Source organism: Protopterus annectens, chromosome 6.part0 (assembly GCF_019279795.1).
Source record: "Protopterus annectens isolate FY-2018-M chromosome 6.part0, PAN1.0, whole genome shotgun sequence".
NCBI lineage: Eukaryota > Metazoa > Chordata > Ceratodontiformes > Protopteridae > Protopterus > Protopterus annectens.
In genome coordinates, this window is record NC_056737.1 from 54,292,870 (window position 1) to 54,318,075 (window position 25,206).

The 25,206-nt window shown below is 42.9% G+C and overlaps 1 protein-coding gene across 1 annotated transcript in view; it reads left to right on the plus strand.

Moving 5' to 3' along the window:
- FMC1 (formation of mitochondrial complex V assembly factor 1 homolog) overlaps nucleotides 1-7,924 on the plus strand; it is a 218,238-nt gene extending 210,314 nt beyond the window's left edge. Inside the window, exon 2 of the mRNA XM_044073844.1 lies at nucleotides 7,186-7,924. Within this exon, the coding sequence (XP_043929779.1) occupies nucleotides 7,186-7,389 (204 nt within the window). The 3' untranslated portion in view covers nucleotides 7,390-7,924. The remainder of the gene's footprint in view (nucleotides 1-7,185) is intronic.
- Nucleotides 7,925-25,206: the final 17,282 nt, after the last annotated feature.

Below are 25,206 nucleotides of genomic sequence, written 5' to 3' on the forward strand. Positions count from 1 at the left end.
CATTGGCATGTGGTAATATGGCATCCAGGAACTGGTGGAGTACCCTGGATGCTGATGCCTGTGAGACCCCCAGGATATCCCCAGTTGGCCTGTGGAAGGTACCTGTGGCCAGTATGCTCAAGCTTACACATACCTCTTTGTCCACTGGGATGGGGTTCCTCTCTGTTATTTCTCGCTCTGAGGCGTGGCCGGCACAGCTCAACAAGTTCGCTCTACTATCTCCAGATCATTTAGCCCCTGGCAGGTTACCCTTGGTCTGAACACTCTTCTCTTCCTCCTCCGGTGCCTCAGCTGGTTGTCAGCATCATCCTCCAACACATGCTGATGAATCAAAGCTATGGTAGCCCCTACCATGTACATTTTAAAAGATCCCCGTCTGTTTACACCAATGGTGCAGAGTGTTTGGGAATACACAAGTGTGTGTGAGGTGCTTTCACACTTTATACTATTGTGCTTTGGATGCTGCGGATGTCATTGGTTGTGTATGTGCAAATCCAGCTGCAGGGTATCTTAATTATTGGTTTTACAGCGAGTACTGCAATTGTGGAACCTTTGGTATTAAATTATGCTTGCCTGCCATGATTAATCTGTTGCCTTTTATTTCACTTTTCAACCCGAATCCCCTCCCATTGACAGGCATGCATCCAGCTGCCGGCTTTCTTGTTTTGTACTTTCCCTACCCAGGAATGTGTTGCAAAATGTCTTTTGTAGCTGTTTTACTGCAATTTTGCTTTGTTCTGCTGTGACAGTTCTGTTTTTTTTTTTTTTTTTTTTGCAGTACGGCACCTCCCCTTTCCTGTTCTGTGGGTAGCTGCTAGCAGCCTTGTTAGCTGTTGTCAATGTCCCACTGTGGGTTCTTAGGTGTTAATTACTCATTTGTATTCCTATTTCCATGCTGTAGCATTTCGTTATTTTTTTCCCATATCCTTCCTGTTTCCGCTCTGGTTAGCGCCACGCACAGCCGTTTTCCGGGTTTACAGTGCGTTTTCATCCACGTTCACATGCACATTCGGTTACCATGTGTGCTCTCAGCTAAGCCAAGCTATGGCTACTTCAACACACCCCTGTCCTGCAGCTTTGCTTAGCAACAGGCAAACCAGGTTAGCATTGCTCCAATGTGCTTACAGCAGTGGCGACACACCCCTCTCTTGATGTCATTTTTATCTCAAGGGCTTACCTCGGTGTTATAACGCTACGCTGTTTTGTGCATCCTTACACCAGCGGGAAATCTGCGATTCAATATTACTCTTCTCATTTGTATGGCATTGCCTACTAATTCCTAGCTACTGCGCATAACACTCACTGCCCCCTAGCAACCCTTGCGCCATGAGTATGGTGTAGCATGCCTGCCTTTGACTATTATGGGGAAATTGTGATATGTGTTTCATTGCAGTTTTATTCGATATTTTTGTATATTCCTTGCCATCCCCTTTGCACACCAATGCCCTGCGCTTTAACTTTGCGTTAGTGTGGGCATAATATTAAATGTTTTTTGTCATATTTTGTGCATGTTGTTTTATGCCAATGGCTATATATTTAGCCACTGGCATATATTAACAGTATAATACGTGAGTTTGGTCCACTGTCATGGCTCTGATTTATGTTTGAAAAATGTAAACTGTTTTTTTCGGTTTACATTTCTGCATGTTTACACTATGCCTGCACCACTTCCTGAATCGCTATATACCTTCATTTGCATGCTACGCTTGGGGTAATTAGCATACATGCGCCAGGAGCTGTGCGGGCGTGGCGTACACAGGTAGTGCACATGGAAACAGCTCCGCTCGGCGGCCATATTTGGTGTTAGATCGCCGACGTTACGCCTGCACCTGGCGCAAGCTTCATGAATCCCGGGGATAGTGTTGTTTGGCGCATCTGTGGGTTATTTGCATGCAAAATAGAAGGGCTAAAACTACCATGGGAATGTAAAGCTTTGCTTCCGAATAGCCTAATAGGTGTATACTAGCCTAATGACCATTAGGGCATTTCTAAGCCTAGCCATGCAGCCCAAATGTGACCCACACGTTTGATATTGTATAAGGGTGATTTACTGACTGCCTCAGTCCATCAGAAACGTAGGTGCCAGACTAGGGGATTATTTCCATTTATCCATACATTGATCTAGGTTACCGTTACATAGGGACAGGAAGGAACTCTGCTTCACATGGATAGGGAGCCTGTTCCAGAGAATGAGAATTCTCTGAGAAACATCTTTGTCTCCGGCTTGCCCTATTTATGTTGCCAGCAAAATTCTAGTACTTCTGATGCTGTTTTGTGGAAGTGGAAAAAGCTCATCAGAACTGGTTCCAGGGATGCCTCGTATGCCAGGCAACGACCACCTCTCAGAAGTCTGTATGAAGAGACAGGGCTGTGCGGTGAAAGAAGCATAGGACGTTGTGTTTCTTCCTGTATTCTTTTTGTAAGGAACCTTTGTGGATGTTCTATTTGCATGTGTCTGGTCAGGTACATTACAAAGATGGCATTATACTCTTTGATGGGTCTGATGAGGGCTGAATACAATGTTATGATGACTTCTTCTGGAACTAGATGCCATGTCCTTGCTTATAAGTTGAGCAGCATCAAAGGATTTTCTTACTACCTTGGACAGATGTTGGTCAAAGGCTAGGTTATCTACATGAATGCCTAGATCCCTAATAGTGAATCAACTGTTTAGAAGTGTTTTTATTGATAGTTATTTGGGATGGCTGACTTCCCAAAAGGTACTACATTGCATTTCTTGATATTGTGTTTTAAGCCATGGCTTTGGCACCAAGCAGTTGTCTGTGTTGGAACTTCCTGAAGAGTGTCCTCATATTGGGGGATTCAGTGAATGCTCCTAGTCTGCAATCATTTGTGAACTTGGTTAGCCAAAGGCCTTTGACATTGGTTTTGACATCTGAGAAGTAGATGAAGAAGTGTGGGCCTAGATCAGAATCCTGAGGGGCCTCCACTGGTAAACGGCCTCTTTGTGAAGATGTTCTTGCCGATTTTGATCTCCTGGGTCCTATCAGTGAGCCAGCTAGCTGTTCAGCGTGTTACAAAGGGTTTTTATACCTAGTTCAATATGTTTGACAGTGCCTGAGTTGGGTACTGTATCAAATACTTTAGCCAGGTCTAGGTAGGCAGTATGCCTTAAATCTTTACAAAGTCCACCAGATTCAGAAAGCGTGATGTTCCTTTGATGGTGCCAAACTGGGATGGATCCAGTGTCTGGAGGTCTCCTATGTCCTTTTTGATAATTTCCATGATACTTGCAAATTGTTAAGACTAGTCAGACTACTGGATCTGTAGCTTCCAGGATCTGTTGAAGGTCCTCCCTTATGAAGGGGATGACTGTCACAGTCCCCCATTTCCTATGTTGAAGGAAAGTGTTGATTGTGACAAAAAAGAGTAAGGGGTAAAAGATGGTGGTGTACTGTTTTTTTATGATTATTATTCATTAATGCATATAAAAGGAATAAGTCAATGTATGATATATGGAATATGATTTCTTCTAGTGTTTTCAGGTAAGTGTTTTGGGATCTTTAACATCCACCAGTTTGAGCAGAAGGGATCTCAGTTTAACATCTCATTCAAAAGAGAACACAGTCAGGAGTGCAGCACCCCCTTATACTGCACTGCAATACATTATTAGTGTTGGAAAAATTAATTTACCCACTTGGTGTGGGGAATAGAATCTTATGATCTTTCAGCATCAATGGTGTGTGTACTGCCTGTTTAACCACTAGTGCACATCTTTATATTAACCTCCAAGGTTAATGTGACGGATTTCCGGATGCTTTGGGGATTGCTAGTGTTCTCTGCTGTTCTGTCCCTTCCTGTCCTTCATTTCCTATTTGAGGGATTTATGCTTTCACTTTCATAAAGTGTTTTTTTTTCTCCTTTTTGTGTGCCTTTTTGCTATGTTGGAGTTTTTGGTACTTTATTGATATGAGTTGTCACAACCTAATTTCTGTGTTTGTTGGGGTGTGTTGTGTTTCTGCTGTTGCTTTTGATTTACTTGTTTGAGCGGTTATTTCTGTGCTTGGTAGTTTCTGTGCTAAAATGGAGAAAGGAAATTCACGCCAGGGATCAGGTCAGTCGCCCTGCTAGACAGGGGTCCAGGGAAGTAAATAGTGTGGGAAGAAATAGCCAGGGAATTGTTATGGCTAGGCTTGTATAGGCCCTAGGGCTGATAGCCTAGTACCAACCTATGAACATAAAAGACTTATCTAGGTGATGGAGCTTTTTCTGTGAGGGTATATTGTGAACAAGTCAGTGATGCCTTATTGTAATTTTTTTTTCTGAGAAGGATTTTGCTTCTTAGAGGACTTAGCCCTTTAAATTTATTGAATTTGCCCAGTCAGGTTATGAGTTCTAATTTGGCATTTTCTAAGCAAGCAATAATTCCTGACAAGAGGGCATTACAGAGGAATAACAGACTGCTCAAGGGTGTTAAGGCTTGACACCGCAGGCAAAAGTTTACATGTTGGCACACTAGTAGGTTAGAATGGTGGTCTTTCTCACTCCTGAAATGTTTGTAAATGCTTACATATCAGTAATGTCCTACATCTGGAACTTGCATCCATTGTAGTTTCAAAAGAATATAATGATCACTTAAAAAAAGTCTTCTGAAGCTAAGCAACTCCCTTGCCACTACATCCAGTATGTGGTCATCTTTGGCTACTGATCTTTCTTCAGGGGGAAATTTCAAGTGTATGTATAAGTACTAGGGGAAATTTGGACATGTCTTTGGGAACTTCCCCTACTCTGTTCAACTACTGAAAATTTAAAAAAAAATGCAATGGTGGCTTCAAAAAAAAAGAAAAGAAACAAAAATCCATGATCCATGAAATAACAGCAGAATCCAGTAATTGAACAAGAACTACAAAGTAAGACTTACAGAACAATTAATGTACAAGCTTTAATGATTAACTTTCAGTAACCAAACCCAAGACTATAAAGCTTCATTTGCATTTTTTCCTGGAGTAGGACTTCATCCATGTGCAACACAAAGCGTGCGCATTCATTTATTGCTTCCTTCCTTTAGGTTCGTAGACAAGTGCTAGGCAGTCAGGCTACAGACCATTAAAAGCCTAGCCAATTAACCATTGTCACATGTTCGCTCCAGTCTTATGGAGAGACTAACAGGATGGACCAGGAAAGAATATGAGGCTGCCCTTCTAATTTATCTAGGTTTGGTTTGTAGGTGGTAACTGTGTTAGTCCACTTGACATGGAGTGGATGTTTGTTCTTGAGGTGGAGGTGGTATGATGCGATATAAATCTGTCATGCCAACTTATCTTAATTATCTTTAACTCTGTATGCTAAACCTAAACCTGCCCTAACCCTAACCCTGCAGCTAAGCTTAGAAAAACCTTTTCCATAACACTAATGCATTTCAGGCAAACCATGTCTGATGGTACTGCCATTGTTTATTTTTTTGTGTTGTATCATATTTTTAATGTAAAATTATTAGAGAAGTAATATGTACTTTTGCAGTTTAGTTCCTGTAGGCGTGAGTGTTTTTTTTTCTGTGTTTTGATGTGCCTACATTATAAACTGCCAGTATTGTGGTGCAGCATTTTGAGTGTTGTCTTTTTGGTGTGTCTGAATTTTTAACCATAATCAGCACCATATAGTTCTGTGAGCAGTACGCTACTCGAAGGACGCAATCAGACATTTAAAAGAAATAATGTTAAAAGTAAAAGCTGGTAATGGAGGTTGCCAAGTAACAGTATTAAACTGAGGTCTGATGGTAAAGCATACTAATTAGAATGGCTCTGGCTACAGTCCATGTCAGCTGTTATATGGTCAGAACTCTTATTTCCCTTCTGTTCTGAGAAGTTGCCTACTGTAGAAGGGATCACAAAGAACATGGTAGTGGTAGAATATATTTCAGTATTGCATGTATCTAGATGAACATTTAGGTTGGCTGTGCATGTATCAAGAGGAACATTTAGGTTGGCTGTTCAAGTGAACTTTGAAGAGCCACTGCAGAAACAACTTTGTAACACAGATGAACCATTTTGAAAAGGGAAGCAAGGCATTCTGCAACATGGCTGACTGTGCACAGAAACTGGAGCCATCTTTGGCCAGGGTGGTGTGGTATTTGTGAGACATGGCAGCATTTATGCAAGAGTGAATCTTTCCAGGCTTTGCAAAATTAAGATTGAAACTGAAGACCGGTTATTCATCATAAAAATTACAATGTTGGTGTGAGAGACTTCTTGGAAATAAAGAATTGGGAGAATGGAAATTAAGATGAGTTGAAGATTTTTTAAGTCTGTGAAGAAGAAGTTGGTACTGATGGGAGTGAAGCAACTACGGGTGCTGCATTAAGGTAGTAGCCTCTGTTTTGAAAAACATCAAGCTTTATGATTTCATGGACAGAAGAAAGAGGTGCAGTATATGGCTGAAATGTTAGAATGGTGCTGAAAATTTACAAGGATACAAACGTTCTGGTGCAACTTTACATTTGTATACCCAGATAATATTTCAGGAACAGAATAATCTGTGTACATGTAGTGTACAGAATGTTTGCATTGAAACAGGAACTGAACTGATCAGATTCAGCCCACTGATTTTTTACATGAAACGTGATATTCTTTCTGCCAAGGCACATTTATAATGAGATACTGAGCTGAAAGCTAACAATTCCACTTGCTATTGCCCAATGGCTGTCCTTATTTTGCCTGGTTAGTTCATTTGTTCAACCCTTTGGCATTTGAGCTAGGCACTGTAGCCCAGGCAAGAACCCTGTGGCTCATTGGAGGGTAAAATCCGCCTGTTTGATCTCGCATAAAAGAAAGATGAGTGATTGGCTGTGGCAGCTGGTCCTACTCCCTACATTTGCCTGGAGTTAAAAAAGCTTGCTTTTTTTTTTTTTCTTCCTTTTTGAACTGTGCAATTTAGGATTACTTTATATTAGTGTGCAGGCATAGAAAATTATTTCACATTGTTAGTTAAATGTACATCCTTTCTGAAATCAAATTCAGAATTTGGACTATAATGTGTCTGTCTAGTTATTGGCAAGCTGTAGAAAGTTGATTAGATAAAACATTTTTATGCAGAATATAGTATGTTATAACAATGGAAAATGGTGAGATGCATTACCCCTTCTCTAGATGCAGTGGGCATATTTTTTCTGTCTTGTCTGGACTCTAGCTAATGTGTGTTGTTTTTTTTTTTTTTTTTGTAACATAGGTGACCAGTGAGAAGCTGTGCCGTGCTCAGCAGGAATTTCATCACCAAGCTGCCACCTACCTGTGTCTACTCCGCAGTGTACGAGAGCATCTAGCACTCCATCAGCAATATCATGCTAAAGGTGAAAGGTCACCCGATGAGGTGTCCAGACTGGTTGGACTGCAGTTGCCTCAGCAACCTGGGGGAAAAGGTTGGGAAAAGTGAGCGTGTAGTGTCACAATGGAAATGCCGAATGAGTTTATGCATTGTTATTCTGAAGTAATGCATTACCGTGACCAGTTAATGGTTTACAGTGTCATTTTTGGATGATTAGCTGTGTTCTGAGAAGTGGCTTTACTCACTATTGCCTGGAGTAACTCTGTTCAGGATACCTTTTGAAGTAGTCACTTGCTGACATCAACTTGAAGTCTGACATCCTTGGATTATGCGTTGTTGTTGGCTGTTGCTGGATATATAGAAATAAAATCACAAGCGGCTATTTAATTGAATGGATATTTGTAGGATATCAGCCGGCTGATTTGCGTGTGTGGCTGTATGTCTACAAACATACAATATGATTACAAAAATTCTGCTACAGTAGTGGAAAATGTATTAACATGCTGTTTTTATCCTTAATTGCAGTCACTGTTTTAGGTAACTGAAAAATGTAAATTTGATGGCGAATGTTGCTCTGCAGACTGCTTTTCTTTTCTCTACCCACTTTGCGCACAACTTGACACATTAAAGTTCTTAATTCTCATTTCTGTTTCTCCGTGCATTTGTTAAAAGGTTGCATGATCTAATGTGGACATTTCAGCTTCACAAAACAGAATTGTACCCATACTGCAGTCGGGGTTTAGAAACTTTATTCACTACTGTAATCTAACTTCCATTAGTTGTAAATCTCTTAGTTAAACTGCACTGACTGTTGTATGCAGTAAAAGCAAAGACTTTACAGCTGAGCCTGAAAAGTGTAAATGTTAATTTCTTGTAAATGTGTTCTTTACAGTTGGTTATTGCTCAAGATTTCATGATATAACAGCAGCTGATTTCCATGTGTATTGCTCTGTTGAGGATTTATTATGATAAAGGGCATAAAAATCAGTGCTGTTAACTTTCCAAATTCATAGAAAGTTTATCACTGTTTGGCCAAACATAAAAGGGTACCACAAATTCATAAGTAACCTCTTCAAATTTTGATTTATTTTTCACTTATTTTTACTTCTGACTTGCTCACTTATGTCATCACACAGCTCTGATGTACCCGCAACATCATCATGTAAGTATGAATGTAATGATGTCAGAGCTATGATGCTGTGATCAAGCAGGGAAGTAATTGAATTACCTAACCATGCAGTTACGTGAGTGGTAAACATTAAGTAAGTGCAACTAAATGGTGTAATGAATACAACAGAGTGAGGGTTTCTGAAGTTTTTGAACTGACGTGGTTACTTAATCCTCCATCTAGTTTGATATCTGGATGGTCAGGAAAGAAGAGAATAATTGGACAGACCCCTAAGTGGCAGCAAGCCAGGACTAATCCAAAAAGGAACAGCAAACAAATACGTATACTGGTCCACTGCACACTACTATCAAGATGATGTAAAGATTGTCCATTTAGTAAGTAAAACTGAAAAATAGCCCAGACTAGAGGTTACTTGGAAGTTCTAGTCTATTGTAATGAAAGATAGAGAGCCTTTATTTAGTCTGTAGACCACAGTGCTGCTACTAATATTCACTTGGTACCAGAAATGTGTGTTTTTCTCCATAGAATAATGTTAAAGGCTGTGGTAGCTGCTTAGACTAGGAGCAGAATTTTAAAAAGTTGTGGTCTGCTAGCAAGAATTACTGATTTAACAGTAAAGTTTAATGCACAACTCTTCTGACTCTGTATCAAGTCTCTCTATGAAGCTGCTTTAAGAGGTAAAAGTTTAAAGATCATGGTCAAAGCTTTTATACTTGCCTGGCAAAATTTCCAGAAAATAGGCTGAAGTAGTTGCATCCTTCTTGCAGATGAGGTGAAAATCACCAATAAAATTATAAGGCATTGTAGCAAAATATAATAATAAAGCTGCATGTCAGCATGTTTCTTGCACGCCATCCCAGCCCATTCATGCTGTGATACTATGCTTAGCAGGATGACGTGATTATGTGAACAGTTTTAATTGGAAGAAATCCAAATGGCAGGTTGTGAAATGAAAATAAAGGAAGTGTAAAACCAAGTCACACAATGAGCACACCAAACACTCCAACAGTAATGTTTAATGAGGAAAATTAGTCAGTAAATATTCTAGTTGTGAAGTGTTGTGTGACCCTGTTTTTATATTATTAGCTGTGCCGTTTAACAATGCATAGTGCCTGTTTCCCCCAAATGAAAATCGGGCATCAAAAACAACTATTCCAAATGCACACAAGTCTAAGCTTGTGTGCGTTTGGAATAGTTGTACTTAAGCAGACGCAGAAGAAATTTCATTTGGAATAGTTGTACTTTAGCAGATGCAGAAGAACTTTAACAAATATTTAATCTTCCCCCATGAACACATGCAGTAGCTCAGATCTTAAGAGTTCTGCACCCAAATCCTTATCAGTTAATAGCCTCCACAGGTACATACCTAGAAGGGCATTCACGTAGCATTTGGTGTTGAACTGTTTTAATTGTCTTATTTTCAGATGAACACGTAATTTTACATGAAAATAGCAGTGACCATTCCTGTAATATGAAAATGTAGGGTCTATGTCACGACACTGAAAAGTTAATTTCTTCGAACGGCTTTTCAATTGAAAATGCCGTTAATAGAATTTGCTCTTGTGGGGAGCTGTGCCCCCCACTAAATATATATATACCAACTCCGAGATTGCACTACAGTGAAGAAAGGGCAAATTTTCAGATCTTCACTGTACTGCAATCTTACAAAAGCAATTTCTATTAATGACATTTTCGATTGAAAAGCCGTTTGAAGAAATGACTTTTCAATGCCGTGCTATAGACCCGAAAAATGTGGCATTACAAAAAAAACAAGGAAAGAGTAAAGAGAATAATAAAATATTAAATGTTATTTCGATTTGTTAATGTAAATTTTCTGTTTCAAATAGCATGTATGATTTTGTGTATATGCCTGTGTATTTTAACCATTCTGTGATAATTATTTTGATGAAACGAAAACAGATCTTGTAGACCAAGTGTTGCTTTAAAATCATTGATGGTATGTGTTTTCTTGACAAAAGGTCTGATTTAAGCAGATGTTCATATTGATCACTGCTGCAGTAGCCTTAGCTGTATGGGTTATATCCTACCAAGGATATCACAGCCGATCAGCTCCCAAACCTTTGGGGCATCATCCACACATCGATACCATTAGCTCAAGCTGAGCTAATTAAAAAGATAGGTTTGGCGTCCAAACCCTTCAGAGCTTTTCTGTCATTGAAGAGAGTGCTGTTCTGCAGGCTTGAAATGATTGGCAGTCTGTTTGTACGGTTCTTCTGCTGGGCAAATAAGTTCCCTTTGGAGAAAAACCTTCCACATTAAATGTTTTATTGTACTTGTCTGTTCTGAAAAGTTATTTTTAAGTTAAGAGTTTGTGTTTTTAACAGACAGTCACAAGACTTTACTTTTAAACAGGAGCGTACTTTTTTCCTGTATTTTTTTTCCTTTTCCTGTGGAGAAATTGTTTATTTTAAAGTGCTTTTAGTGTGTGTTTGTGAGAAAAAAAGATAACTTAAATTTTAAGGACTTTATATTTTATTGGCTTTTGCTGCTTGATTTCTCCAGGAAAGAAGTACCATTTTTGGCTTGACCATGCAACAACCAGTCCCATGGTTGGTCCTCCTTCCAGCCCCTGAGCAAACAGCCTTTGCCACCACAGCAAGCTAACATTTTGCTTCAGCTGCAGATGGATGACTGTGCTGTGGCCATAGCTTGATGTTCATCGTGTTACCCTGCTGCAGTCATCACACTTGGGTTATCCTGCCATCAGGTGGTCCCGCAGTCGGCCGGAATTCCAACTGGTCCGGCGTCGGTTGCTGTCGCTTCTTCCCTGACGTCAGTGCGCCAGGGGTATATATAATGCATCCGACGCCATTTTCTTCAGTCTTTCTTGCCGCGCGGTGCCTGAAGCAGAAGCAGTTCGCAAGTGCCGGTTGGCCGACTCCTGAGATTTTCGAACTCGAATTTCAGACCGAAGTCTTCTATAAAGCTAAGTACCCCGTTGGGGAAACTTTTCTTGCCTCAGACCGATGTCAGAACTACACTATGCCGTCGGAGCAACCGACTACCAGCGTGCACAAAAAACGCAAGGGTAAGGACAGGCAGCCCAGGCCTAAGCCAGATTCCGAGGCCTCGGCTGGTCCAGTCTCCGGTTCTCCAGCCTTCAGTGAGGCTCTGACGCAGCCCCTGACTACCGCAGATCTGGAACCAGAGACGGCTTCGGAACTTTTGGCAGAATGTACCAGGCCGACGCAGCCATCTTGTTCGGCCCCAACCGACGACACAGCTGAAAAAGATGTCGGTGCTGCAGAAACACCTTTGGTTTCTGAAGGCGTCTTCAGACCGATGACGCTCACCATTAAAACGTATCCTAAGACGAAGACTCTTATTAAACCTAAAAGGACTGCACTTCAGTCCCTTGTTCAAGGCCCCATGCCTAAGAAACAGATGCTCAAAATGGCTGAGGATTTGATCTATTTAATCAAGGGTTCCCAGCCCCCTCCTGACAAAAGGCCTAGACAAGAGGAAGATTATGCATCCTCTGAACAAGTGTCCATTTCTTCAGACTCCTCTGAGGACCAAGATTACTCCTCCCCTTATGAAGATTCTGATGCTGAGGATTCCATTCCCTCAGCTTCTCCTCCTGAAGACTACTCCTTTGGGGAAACTTTACACACTATGAGGGAACATTTTCACTGGGAAGGTCAGGACTACTCTGACTCTAAGAAAAGGCTCAGAGAGTTTCTTTTACTCCCCCACCACAGACCACTTGCCATCCCACCAGTTTTAGACATTGTGGATGATGTTTACTTAGAATCCAGTTTGAACCCAGACACTCTACCTCCTGCTCCGGCCAAACCCGACAGATACTATAGAGTGCCTGATTCCCACAAATTTCTTTATAAAAGCCCTGTTGCTGATCCAGAGACTATCTCCCAGAGTCCCAAAGGGGCTAAGGCTTCTATGGCTAAAAATCTTGTACCCTCTGAAAGGGACTCCAGAGCACTAGACAGGTGGGGGAAAAAGGTTTACACCTCAGCCACTCTAGCTATGAGGGCACTAAATTGCCAATTTCACATGCTAAAGTATCAGCAATTTCTTATCTCTCAGTTAAAACAAAGAACAAGCACTCTCCCTCAACAGTCTGAATTGAAAGAAATGCAGGATCTGTTGCATGCAACTGAACAGGTGGGCAAACATACTTTACAATGTGGGTTTGATTCTTTGGAGGCTTCCTGCAGAGCAGCTGTCACTGGGTCTGTTATATGTAGGCATGCTTGGTTAAAGGAACACACTCTGCCTGATCATGTTAAAGCAAAGCTTCTAGATGCTCCCTTACAGCAGGATGTTCTTTTTGGAGTTAAAGCAGAAGAAGTCTTAAAGAAAATGGAGGATAAGGCAAAATCTATGCAGACAGTCAAAGATTTCCTACAGGTACAGCCCCCCCGCTTCAGCAGAAATTGGCCAACAAAAAATTGGTCCTTTCCAGCTACTGACAGACCACAGAGGGGTAAATACAGACATCCAAGAGGCAGAGGACAACCACAAGCCCAGTACAAACCTCGACAATTGGGCAATGCAACACAGAAGGGAGGAGAAGACAGGTCCCAATCTACCAGAAGGCAAACTCAATGACTTGCACCTCATCTGGCCAAGCAACACTCTCTTGGCAGCCATCTTGGGAGGAAAACTCGCACTTTTTTCAGACAACTGGCACATTGTTACAAAGGACAAATGGGTCCTAGACATAATTTCACGAGGATACAGATTCCATTTTCACACCTTGCCAATGAAAAGAGGAATGCCAAACCTGCCACAAAATCAAGCACAAAAACAAATTACAGCCCTCATGGACATGAGAGCCATTCAACTGGTACCTACTCGAGAGCAAGGTCAAGGATTTTACTCAAGACTCTTTCTAGTGCCCAGAAAGGACAATGCCTGGAGACCAATTCTGGACCTTTCAATTCTAAACACCTTCTTACAAGTACCCAAATTCAAGATGCTAACACTACAGCAGCTTCTTCCCATGTTGGGCAAGGAAGCATGGCTAGTAACGTTGGACCTCAAGGAGGCATACCTGCATGTCCCTATCAGACAAAGTTGCAGAAGATACTTCCATTTCATTGCAGGTTCAACCCATTACCAATTCTCTGCACTGCCCTTTGGCTTATCTACTGCACCCAGAGTCTTCACAAAATGCCTGGCACCAGTAATTGCATACTGCAGACAAAGAGGAATTCAAATATACCCATACCTGGACGATTGCCTCATCCAAGCAGAAAGCAAGGATATTCTCTTACAACATCTGGCTTTTGTAAAACATCTCCTACGTTGCCTGGGGTACACAGTAAACGAAAAGAAGTCAAAACTAGTACCCTCACAAAATATGACATTCCTGGGTGCCAGCTTGAATACAACGGCCCAGAAGGCTTATCTGATGCCAGACAAACAACTACAACTGACTCAATATTTCAAAACAATGGCAACAAAGACCCAACTAACTGCAAGAAAAATTCTGCAGGCCTTGGGCTTCATGGCATCTTGCATACTACTAATACCATTTGCAAAGCTTCATATGAGGAAATTACAGTGGTACCTAAAAAGCGTATGGTCTCAACACAGCCACAGCTTGGACACAATGATATCTCTCATTCCCTGCCTACAACAGGAGTTACTATGGTGGTCACAGGCATGTCACCTCAACAAGGGTCAGCCTTTCGCCTTGCCCCCAGCCAGGCAAACTATGACAACAGATGCATCAGACTACGCCTGGGGGGGCACACATGGCAGGACAGTGCGTTCAAGGCATATGGACTGCAGATCAAAGGAAACTGCACATCAATCAAAAAGAAATGCTAGCTGCACAGAATGCTCTGACAGCCTTCAAGAGTCTTTTACATCTAGGACAACTTACAATAAAGACGGACAACACCACAGTAATGTGGTACATAAACAAGGGGGTACACACTCCTACCCTCTATGCAGGCAAGCAATGACCTTGTGGAACACAGCTCTGGCTTTCCAAGTTCAGTTACAAGCTCAATTCCTGCCAGGAAAGAACACATTGGCAGATGACCTCAGCAGAAACATCATGGATCCCAACGAGTGGAAACTGGATCCACAAGTATTTGCAATGATAACTCAAAGATGGGGCCTTCCAGACATAGACCTGTTTGCCAGTCCTCAAAACGATCAACTAACAAAATTTTGTACAAGGACATTTCACCATCAAGCTTGGAAAGTGGATGCACTCTCATTCAGTTGGAAAAGCCTGACAGTATATGCCTTCCCTCCATTGCCTGTGCTCACAAAGGTACTTCTGAAAGTCAGAAAGGAGAGACCACGACTGATACTCATAGCCCCAGACTGGCCACGCCAGCACTGGTACTCACTATTGAGGAATATGGCCCAGGGCCCACCTTGGATTTTACCACAAGTTACCCATTTGCTCACACAGCAAAACAATCAGATTCTTCACAGCCAGCTTAAAACCTTAAATCTGGCTGCATGGCAAATCACCTAAGCATCCAGTCAGCTCATCTTTCCCAAGCAGTTATGGATGTTATTCTGGAAGCTAGGAGGCCAAGCACCAGGAAGGCTTATTTGGACAAATGGAAAAGGTTTTGTGCCGGGAACCAAGCCAAAGGCCAAAACATAATTCAGCCTCACATGCCTTACATTCTACAGTATCTAACTGAGATGTTGCACAAAGGACTTTCTTTTTCTTCCATTAAAATCCATGCTTCAGCTATTTCAGCCCACTACAACATGGATCCACCATTGTTTACGCATCCACTGCTAAGGCAGTTCCTCAGAGGGGCAAAAAACATTAGGCCCCCCAGGAGAGCACCTACACCTACATGGGACCTCAATTTTGTTCTGGAAAAACTTACGCTACCTCCCTTTGAACCAGATTTCTCTGCAGAACTACAGTTTCTATCATGGAAAACTGCCCTGCTGCTAGCAATAACTTCAGCTAGCAGAGTATCGGAGCTGCAGGCACTAATGGCAGTGGAACCTTTCCTCATTTTCAATCAAGACAGAGTTTCTCTACGAACTAATCCTTCCTTCATGCCTAAGGTGGTTTCCAGTGTGGTTTTAAATCAAACCATCCACTTACCCACCTTCTTCCCTAATCCAGAGAACAAAGGATAGAGACTCCTGCATTCCTTGGACATTCACAGACAACTTCGTTACTACTTGGATAAAACTAAGGCTTTCAGAAAATCTTACCAGCTCTTTGTATCCTATGCTACAGCTTCACAAGGGAAGGCTATATCAAAACAAACCATTTCCAAATGGATAGGACATTGCATTCGTTTCTGCTATACCCACCATGGAAAACCAGTTCCTGCTACTATTAGGCCCCACTCTACCAGGGCAACAGCTACATCTACAGCCTTCCTCAGGGGGGTTCCAACCATGGAGATTGTGGAAGCTGCAACTTGGAGTTCAGTACACACCTTTACCAAACACTATCACTTACCACTTTACTCTAAGACTAGGGCGGGCTTTGCCACTGCAGTTCTGCAGGGCCTTCTAGCCTCCACTAACCCTCTATGACTCCTCCACCCATCCTTAGCTTTGGGATTCTACCCAAGTGTGATGACTGCAGCAGGGTAACACGATGAACATAGTACAGTTTTGTACCTACCATAAATGTAGATGTTCGAGTGTACACCCTGCTGTAGTCCAGGTTACCCTCCCTCCATCCCCTCTGCTCTAACTGGCTCAATCTCTACAATACCTTCCTGATGTATTTGCTTATAGCTGGAGGGAGTTTGTGTTTGTGCAAAATTAACTCAATTTGGTACTAATTTCTGACCACCTTTTTGGGGACACCTGACATCTGGGGCAAGAAAAACTGAAGAAGATGGCGTTGGATGCATTATATACCCCTGGCGCAGTGACGTCAGGGAAGAAGCGACAGAAACCGACGCCGGACCAAGACTTTGGAATTCCGGCCGACTGCGGGATCGCCTGACAGCAGGATAACCCAAGTGTGATGACTGCAGCAGGGTGTACACTCGAACATCTACATTTATGGTAGGTACAAAACTGTACTTTCCTCAAGCCACTCATCTTTTATCAATGATCTTTCTGGTGTAGCACTTAAAGGAATATGAAGCGACATGTACAGGTTTTCTCCTCAGATGTTCATCATGTTACCCTGCTGCAGTCATCACACTTGGGTTATCTTGCCGTCAGGCGGTCCCGCAGTCGGCCCAAATTCCAAAGTCTTGGTCCGGCGTTGGTTGCTGTCGCTTCTTCCCTGACGTCACTGTGCCAGGGTATAAAAGAGGCATCCAATGCCATTTTCTTCAGTCTTTTTTGCCCCGCGGTGCCCGAAGCAGAAGCAGCTCGCAAGTGCCGGAATGTCAGAAAAAGTTAATAATTGCATTTCTTGTGGGAAGCAAATACCTCATAAGAACTTCCATTCCTATTGTATCCCTTGCCTAGGCCCAGACCACGATGTCACAGGTTGTCGGTTTTGTGCTAGGTTTAATAAACGAATTATCAAACACCGTTTTGACTTTGCACGGCATTACTTTGGTAGGAAATTTAATTATATCATGCCGTCGAAGCAGCTGACTTCCGCGATTCATAAAAAATGCAAGGATAAGGACAGGCAGCCTAGGAATAAGCCAGACACCAAGGCCTCAGTTAGGCCTGTCGCCGGTTCTCCGGTTTTCAGTGAGGCGCCTACGCAGCCCCTGATGATCAAAGAGCTGGAACCCCAGACAGCTGTGGATTCCCAAGCAGAGTCTACTAGGCCAACGCAGCCATCTACCAACACCGGAGCAGAACTAGACACCGGTGCAACGGAAACATCTTCGGTTGCAGAAGGTGTCTTCAGACCGACTGCACTCACCATTAAATCTTATGCTAAACATAAACCTCCTTTAAAACCAAACAAAACTGTACATCAGTCTACAGTTCAAGGCCCCATGCCTAAGAAACAGATGCTTAAGATGGCTGAAGATTTGATTTCCCTTATCAGGGTTCCCATCCCCCTCCTGATAAAAGACCAAGACAAGAGGAGGATTATGCACCCTCTGACCAGTTTTCTCTCTCCTCAGATTCTTCTGAGGAACAGGATTACACTTTTCCACCTTATGAGGATTCTGATGCTGAAGATTCTATTCCCTCAGCATCTCCCCCTGAAGACTACTCCTTTGGAGAAACTTTACATACCATGAGGTAACATTTCCACTGGGAAGGCCAGGATTACTCAGATTCTAAGAAAAGGCTCCGAGAGTTCCTTTTACTACCCCAGCACAGGCCTCTTGCTATCCCTCCTGTTTTAGATATTGTGGATAATGTTTACTTGGAGTCTGGTTTAAATCCAGACTCTACCTCCTGCTCCAGGCAAACCAGACAGATACTACAGAGTACCTGACTCACACAAAGTCCTTTATAAAAGCCCTGTAGCTGACCCAGGAACAATTTCCCAGGGTCCTAAGGGAGCAAAAGCTTCTATGGCTAAAAATCCTGTGCCCTCTGAAAGGGATTCCAGAGCCCTAGATAGATGGGGAAAGAAAATATACACCTCAGCAACTCTGGCTATGAGAGCATTAAATTGCCAGTTTCACATGTTGAAATATCAACAATTCCTGATTTCTCAGTTAAAACAAAAAATGAGCACACATTCAGAACAGCCTGAATTCAAGGAAATGCAGGATCTGTTGCATGCAGCTGAACAGGTGGGCAAATATACTTTACAATGCGGATTTGATTCATTGGAAGCTTCCTGTAGAGCAGCTGTTACTATCTCTGTCATACGTAGACATGCTTGGTTAAAAGAACAAACCCTCCCTGACCATGTTAAAGCAAAATTATTGGATGCACCTTTACAACAGGATGTATTATTTGGTGTCAAAGCAGAAGAGGTTTTAAAGAAAATGGAGGATAAGGCAAAGTCTATGCAAACGGAGAAGGATTTTTTGCAGGTACAACCCCCTCGTTTCAGCAGAAATTGGCCAACAAAACACTGGTCCTTTCCAGCTTCAGACAGATCACAGAGGGGCAAATACAGACGCCCAAGGGGCAGAGGCCAGTCACAGGGCCCTTACAAACCTTGCCAATGGGGTTCTGCTACCCAGAAAGGAGGAGAAGACAGGCCCCAGGCTAGCAGAAGACAAACACAATGACTCTATCCTCAAACTACCAAGCAAATCTCTCCTGGCAACTCCCTTGGGAGGAAAACTAGCATTTTTTGCAGACAACTGGAGCATCATCACAAAAGACAAATGGGTTCTAAACATTGTCTCTCAAGGATACAGATTCCACTTTCATACCTTACCAAGGATCAAAGGAATGCCAAACCTGCCACCAAATCAATGGGCAGAGGCACAAAAACAAATTACAGCTCTCATGAATGTGAGAGCCATTCAACAGGTACCTGCACAGGAGCAAGGACAAGGATTTTACTCAAGACTCTTCGTAGTCCCAAGAAAGGACAAAGCATGGAGGCCCATTCTGGATCTTTCACTTCTGAACACCTATCTGCAAGTACCAAAATTCAAGATGCTATCACTACAGCAGCTTCTTCCCATGCTGGGCAAGAATGCTTGGATAGTCACTTTGGACCTCAAGGAGGCATACCTGCATGTCCCTATCAGACAAAATTGCAGAAGATACCTCCGCTTCATTGCAGGTTCAACGCATTATCAATTCTCTGCACTGCCCTTTGGCTTATCTACTGCGCCCAGGGTCTTCACAAAATGCCTGGCACCAGTAATTGCATACTGCAGACAGAGAGGAATTCAAATATACCCATACCTGGACGACTGCCTTATTCAAGCAGAAAGCAAGGACATTCTTTTAAAGCATCTGGCATTTGTCAAACATCTTCTAAGTTGCCTAGGGTACACAGTAAATGAAAAGAAATCAAAACTAGTACCCTCACAAAACATAATATTCCTGGCTGCCAGCTTGAATACAACGGCCCAGATGGCTTATCTCACGCCAGACAAGCAACGACAGCTGTTTCAATATTTCAAAATAATGGCAACAAAGACCCAACTCCCTGCAAGAAAAATTCTGCAGGCCTTGGGATTCACGGTATCTTGCATACTACTAATACCATTTGCAAAACTGCATATGAGAAAATTACAATGGTACCTGAAAAGTGTATGGACTCAGCACAGCCACAGCTTGGAAACAATGATACCACTCATTCCCTGCCTTCAACAGGAGTTTCTGTAATGGGCACAGGCATGTCACCTCAACAAGGGTCGGCCTTTCACCTTACCCACAGCCAGGCAAACTATGACAACAGATGCATCGGACTATGCCTGGGGAGCACACATGGCAGGGCAGTGCATTCAGGGCAAATGGACTACAGATCAGAGACACCTGCATATCAGTCAAAAAGAAATGCTAGCAGTGCAGAAAGCCCTAACAGCTTTCAAGGACCTTCTTCACCCAGGACAACTACTAATAAAGACGGACAATACCACAGTTATGTGGTACATAAACAAGCAAGGGGGCACACATTCCTACCCTCTATGCAGGCAAGCAATGACCTTGTGGAACACTGCACTGTCTTACCAGGTTCAATTACAAGCACAATTCCTGCCAGGAAAGAAAAACACATTGGCAGACGACCTAAGCAGAAACATCACGGATCCACATGAATGGAAACTAGATCCACAAGTATTTGCAATGATAGTTCAAAAATGGGGACGCCCAGACATAGATCTGTTTGCAAGCCCCCACAACCACCAACTTCAAAAATTTTGCACAAGGACCTTCCATCCACTGGCTTGGAAAGTGGACTCCCTCTCATTCAGTTGGAAAACATTAACAGTGTATGCCTTCCCTCCACTGCCTCTTCTAGCAAAGGTACTGCTGAAAGTCAGATTAGAGAGGCCACAAATGATACTCGTTGCACCAGACTGGGCACGCCAGCATTGGTACCCAATTTTAAGGAACATGGCCCACGGCCCACCATGGATTTTGCCACATATTCCTCACCTGCTCACCCAGCGAAGACCATCAGATTCTACACAGCTAGCTCAAGACTTTAAACCTGGCTGCATGGCAAATTACCTAAACAACCAGCCAACACCTTTATCCAAAGCTGTTATGGATGTCATTCTGGAGGCCAGGAGACCCAGCACCAGGAAAACCTATTCAGAGAGATGGAAAAGATTTTGCGCCTGGAACCAGGCTAAAGGCCTAAACCCCCTTGATCCAAACATCCCTCAGATTCTACAATATTTAACTGAGATGTTACACAAAGGACTTTGCTTTTCATCTATTAAGATCCACGCCTCAGCAATTTCAGCTCATTACAGGATGGATCCTCCTTTATTTTCACATCCACTCCTAAGACAGTTCCTCAGAGGGGCTAAGAACTTAAGACCACCAAGGAGAGCTCCAACACCTACTTGGGATCTCAACTTTGTTCTGGAAAAGCTTACACTGCCGCCCTTTGAACCAGCTTTTTCAGCTGATTTAAAATTTCTTTCATGGAAAACTGCCCTACTACTAGCAATAACCTCAGCTAGAAGAGTCTCAGAGCTACAGGCACTAATAGCAGTGGAACCTTTCATCACTTTTCATCAAGACAGAGTCTCTCTATGAACTAATCCTTCCTTTATGCCAAAGGTGGTATCCAGTGTGGCCCTAAACCAAACCATTCACTTGTCCACCTTCTTCCCAAATCCCCAGAACAAAGCAGAAAGACTCCTGCACTCTTTGGACATTCACAGGCAATTACGTTATTACTTGGATAAAACTAAGGCTTTCAGAAAAACTGACAAGCTTTTTGTAGCCTATGCTACAGGATCACAAGGAAAAGCTATCTCAAAACAGACCATTTCAAAATGGATAGGGCATTGCATACGTTTCTGCTACACACATCATGGGAAACCAGTACCTGCTAACATTAGGTCCCACTCCAGCAGGACTACAGCTACATCAGCAGCCTTTCTCAGGAGAGTGCCAACCAAGGATATTCTGGAAGCTGCTACTTGGAGTTCAGTGCACACCTTCACCAAACACTATCCCTTACCTCTATACTCTACGACTAGAGCTGGTTTTGCCACTGCAGTTTTGCAGGGCCTACTAGCTTCTTCTAACCCTGTTTGATTCCACCTCCCATCCTTAGCTTTGGGTTCATCCCAAGTGTGATGACTGCAGCAGGGTAACACGATGAACATAGTACAGTTTTGTACCTACCATAAATGTAGATGTTCGAGTGTTCACCCTGCTGCAGTCCAGGTTACTCTCCCTCCATCCCCTCTGAACTAGCTGAACTTATCTCTACCACTTTATCCTATACTACCTCTGTGGTGTATTTGCTTGTGCCTAATGGTTTTGTTTGATTTTTATATAGCCATATGTATATATGTGTATATATGTATATATATATATATATATATATATATATATATATATATATTTTGCCTACCTATTGGGGGCACCTGACATCTGGGGCAAGAAAAACTGAAGAAAATGGCATCAGATGCCTCTTATATACCCCTGGCACAGTGACATCAGGGAAGAAGCGACAGCAACCGACGTCAGACCAAAACTTTGGAATTCGGGCCGACTAAGGGACCGCCTGACGGCAGGATAACCCAAGTGTGATGACTGCAGCAGGGTGAACACTTGAACATCTACATTTATGGTAGGTACAAAACTGTACTTTTCCTGATTCAGACTGTGAGGGGAGCTCAGTTTCTGATTCTCCCTGTGGAGGTGTCTCTTTCTTGGCGACTGTTTCTAGAATATGCCAGTGTTTTGAGTGAGTATACAGATGATTTTCAGGCCCTCAGAAAATAGTGAGTTATTCCCGAAGGAATTTCCAGAACCTTCACCTATTCCCCCAATTCTATTAGCTCTGGAGGATGTTTGTGTCACTGTCTGCAATTTTCGTGAAAGTGAACCTGCTGCCCCTAAAAAGGCAGTTAGAATCATACGTCCCAACTGTACTGAATAACTTGGTTGTTACCGAGTTTTGGGGGCCAAATAATGGAGTGCCACGATTCCCCGAGTGGCACCACTTCATTTTCGACTTTTTCACTGAATTTTTTTTTTTTTTTTTTTTTCACGTATGCGATGACTCCTGCTGGGAGTGCCAGGACTACCCACAGTCGAAAGAGACTCAGTGAATTTTTAAACTTGCCTCAGTACAGGCCTCTAGCTATCCCTCCTGTTCTGGAAGTTGTAGATGATGTCTTCAATGAATCCAGCCTTTCCCCTGATACTTTGCCTCCAGCTCCCAGGAAACCTGACAGGTACTACAGATTACCTGACTCCCACAAATTCCTCTTTAAGAATCCTGCTGCAGATCCAGAGACCAAAAGGCATTAAGGCTACAACAGCCAAAAACCCTACCCCTTCGGACGGGGATTCTAGTGCTTTAGACAGATGGGGTAAGAAGATATACACCTCTGCTACTCTTGCCATCAGGGCTTTAAATTGCCAGTTTCATATGTTAAACTATCAGCAACTTATTATGGAGCTAATTAAACAGAAAATGATGTTAGATTCCTGATTGTGCAGAACATAAAGATTTACAAGAGTTAATGCATTCTGCTAACCAAGTTGGAAAACATACTTTGTAATGTGGTTTTGATGCCTTAGGAGCATCTTGCAGGGCTGCTGTTACTGGGTCTGTTCTTAGAAGGCATGCTTGGCTTAAGGAACAAATCTTGCCAGACCATGTCAAAGCAAATTTACTAGATGCTCCATTACACCAGGAACATCTGTTTGCCACTAAAGTAGAAGAAGTCCTCAAAAAGATGGATGAAAAAGCTAAATCTATGCAAACTGTTAAAGATTTCCTACAGGTACAGCCACCTAGATTCAGTAGGCATTGGCCTTCTAAGAACTGATCTTTTCCAGTCCCTCCCAGACCTTCTCAGTCCAAACCCAGGGGCAGCAGACCACCAAGACTACAGTCTCAGGGTATGCACAGATCTAATCAATGGAGTGCTCCCACCTCTAAATCAGGGAGTAGTAAGCCACTGTCCTATGGTAAAATTTCACAATGACTTCACCATAACTCTTCCAAGCCTTGCCCAAATACTTGCACCCTTAGGAGGAAAACTAGCCCTGCATGCAAAAAACTGGGACTACATTACCAAGGACAGATGGGTCTTGAACATTGTATCCCAGGGGTATAGATTCTACTTCCACTCAGTGCCAACCCCAAGCGGATGGCCAGACCTCCCCCCAAACCAGTGGGCAGAGGCCCAAAAGCAAGTACTTTCTCTTGTCAGTATCAAGGCTAGTTAGCCTGTCCTAGCAGAGCAAAGAGGACAAGGTTTTTACTATAAACTGTTTCTGGTACCCAGAAAAGAAAACTCTTGGTGCCCTATCCTTGATCTGTCTAGTCTCAACACTTTCCTGGTGGTTCCAAGATTCAAAATGCTTACTCTCCAACAGCTGCTTATTATGCTAGACAAGGACTCCTGGCTAGCCACCCTAGACTTAAAAGAAGCTTATCTGTACATCCTCATAAGGGAATGTTGCAGGAAATATCTACGTTTCAGAGCAGGCTCTATGCACTATCAGTTCTCTGCACTTCCCTTTGGCTTATCTAGTGCACCCAGGGTATTCACAAAATGCCTAGCTCCAGTCATTGCATATGGCAGGCAGAGAAAATTTCAAATTTACCCATACTTGGACGATTGCCTGATTCAGGCAGACAGTCAGGAATTGCTACTACAGCACCTGACATTTGTAAAAAGATTTCTAACTTCACTGGGGTACACCATCAGCGAAAAGAAATCACATCTGGTACCCAGTCAACAGATTGTATTCCTGGGAGCAAGCTTGAACACAACTTCCCAGATGGCATTTCTCACTCCAGAAAAACAAATTTATTTGACAAACTATTTCAGTCTACTGGCCACCAAAACCCAGCCATCTGCAAGAAGAATACTGCAAGCCCTAGGGTTCATGGCCTCTTGCATTCTACTAATTCCATATGCAAGACTGCATATGAGGAAACGTCAGTGGTACTTAAAAAGTCTCTGGTGTCAACATTCTCAGGACCTGGAAACAATGATTCCTATCATTCCCTGCCTAAGGACAGAGTTCCTTTGATGGGCAGAGGCCTGCTACCTCAACAAGGGACTCCCTTTCACTCAACTTCCTGCCACCCAAGCCCTAACAACAGACGCATCAGACTATGCATGGGGGGCTCACATGGCAGGACAATGCATTCAAGGCAAATGGAGCCCAAAGCAAATGCACTTGCATATCAATCAAAAAAAAATGTTAGCTGTACAGAATGCTCTGACAGCCTTCAAATTCTTTATTTTTCTAGGACAGCTATTGATAAAGGCAGACAACACCACAGTTATGTGGTACCTAAACAAGCAGGGGAGAACCCATTCCTACCCACTCTGCAGGTTAGCTATGGCTGTGTGGAACACAACCTTGAGCAATCAAGTTCACCTGCAAGCTCAATTCCTGCCAGGCAAACTAAATTCACTGGCAGACGACTTAAGCAAAAATCTAATGGACCCACACAAGTGGAAACTGGAACCCAAATCATTCAAGCTTCTGATCCACAGGAGGGGGGGCACCAGAGGTGGACCTCTTTGCTTCCCCTCAGAACTTGAGCAAATATTGCTCTTCCCCTCAGAACTATCAATTGAGCAAATATTGCTCTAGAACACCCCACAGCCAAGCATGGAAAGTGGATGCTTTGTCCTTTACATGAGAAAACCTCTCAATGTATGCCTTCCCCCCTCTGCCCCTCTTGTCGAAGGTTCTAGTAAAGATCAAACATGACAAGCCAAGGACAATCCTGATTGCACCAGACTGGCCACGCCAGCACTGGTAACCACATTTGCGCATTCTGACAGTAG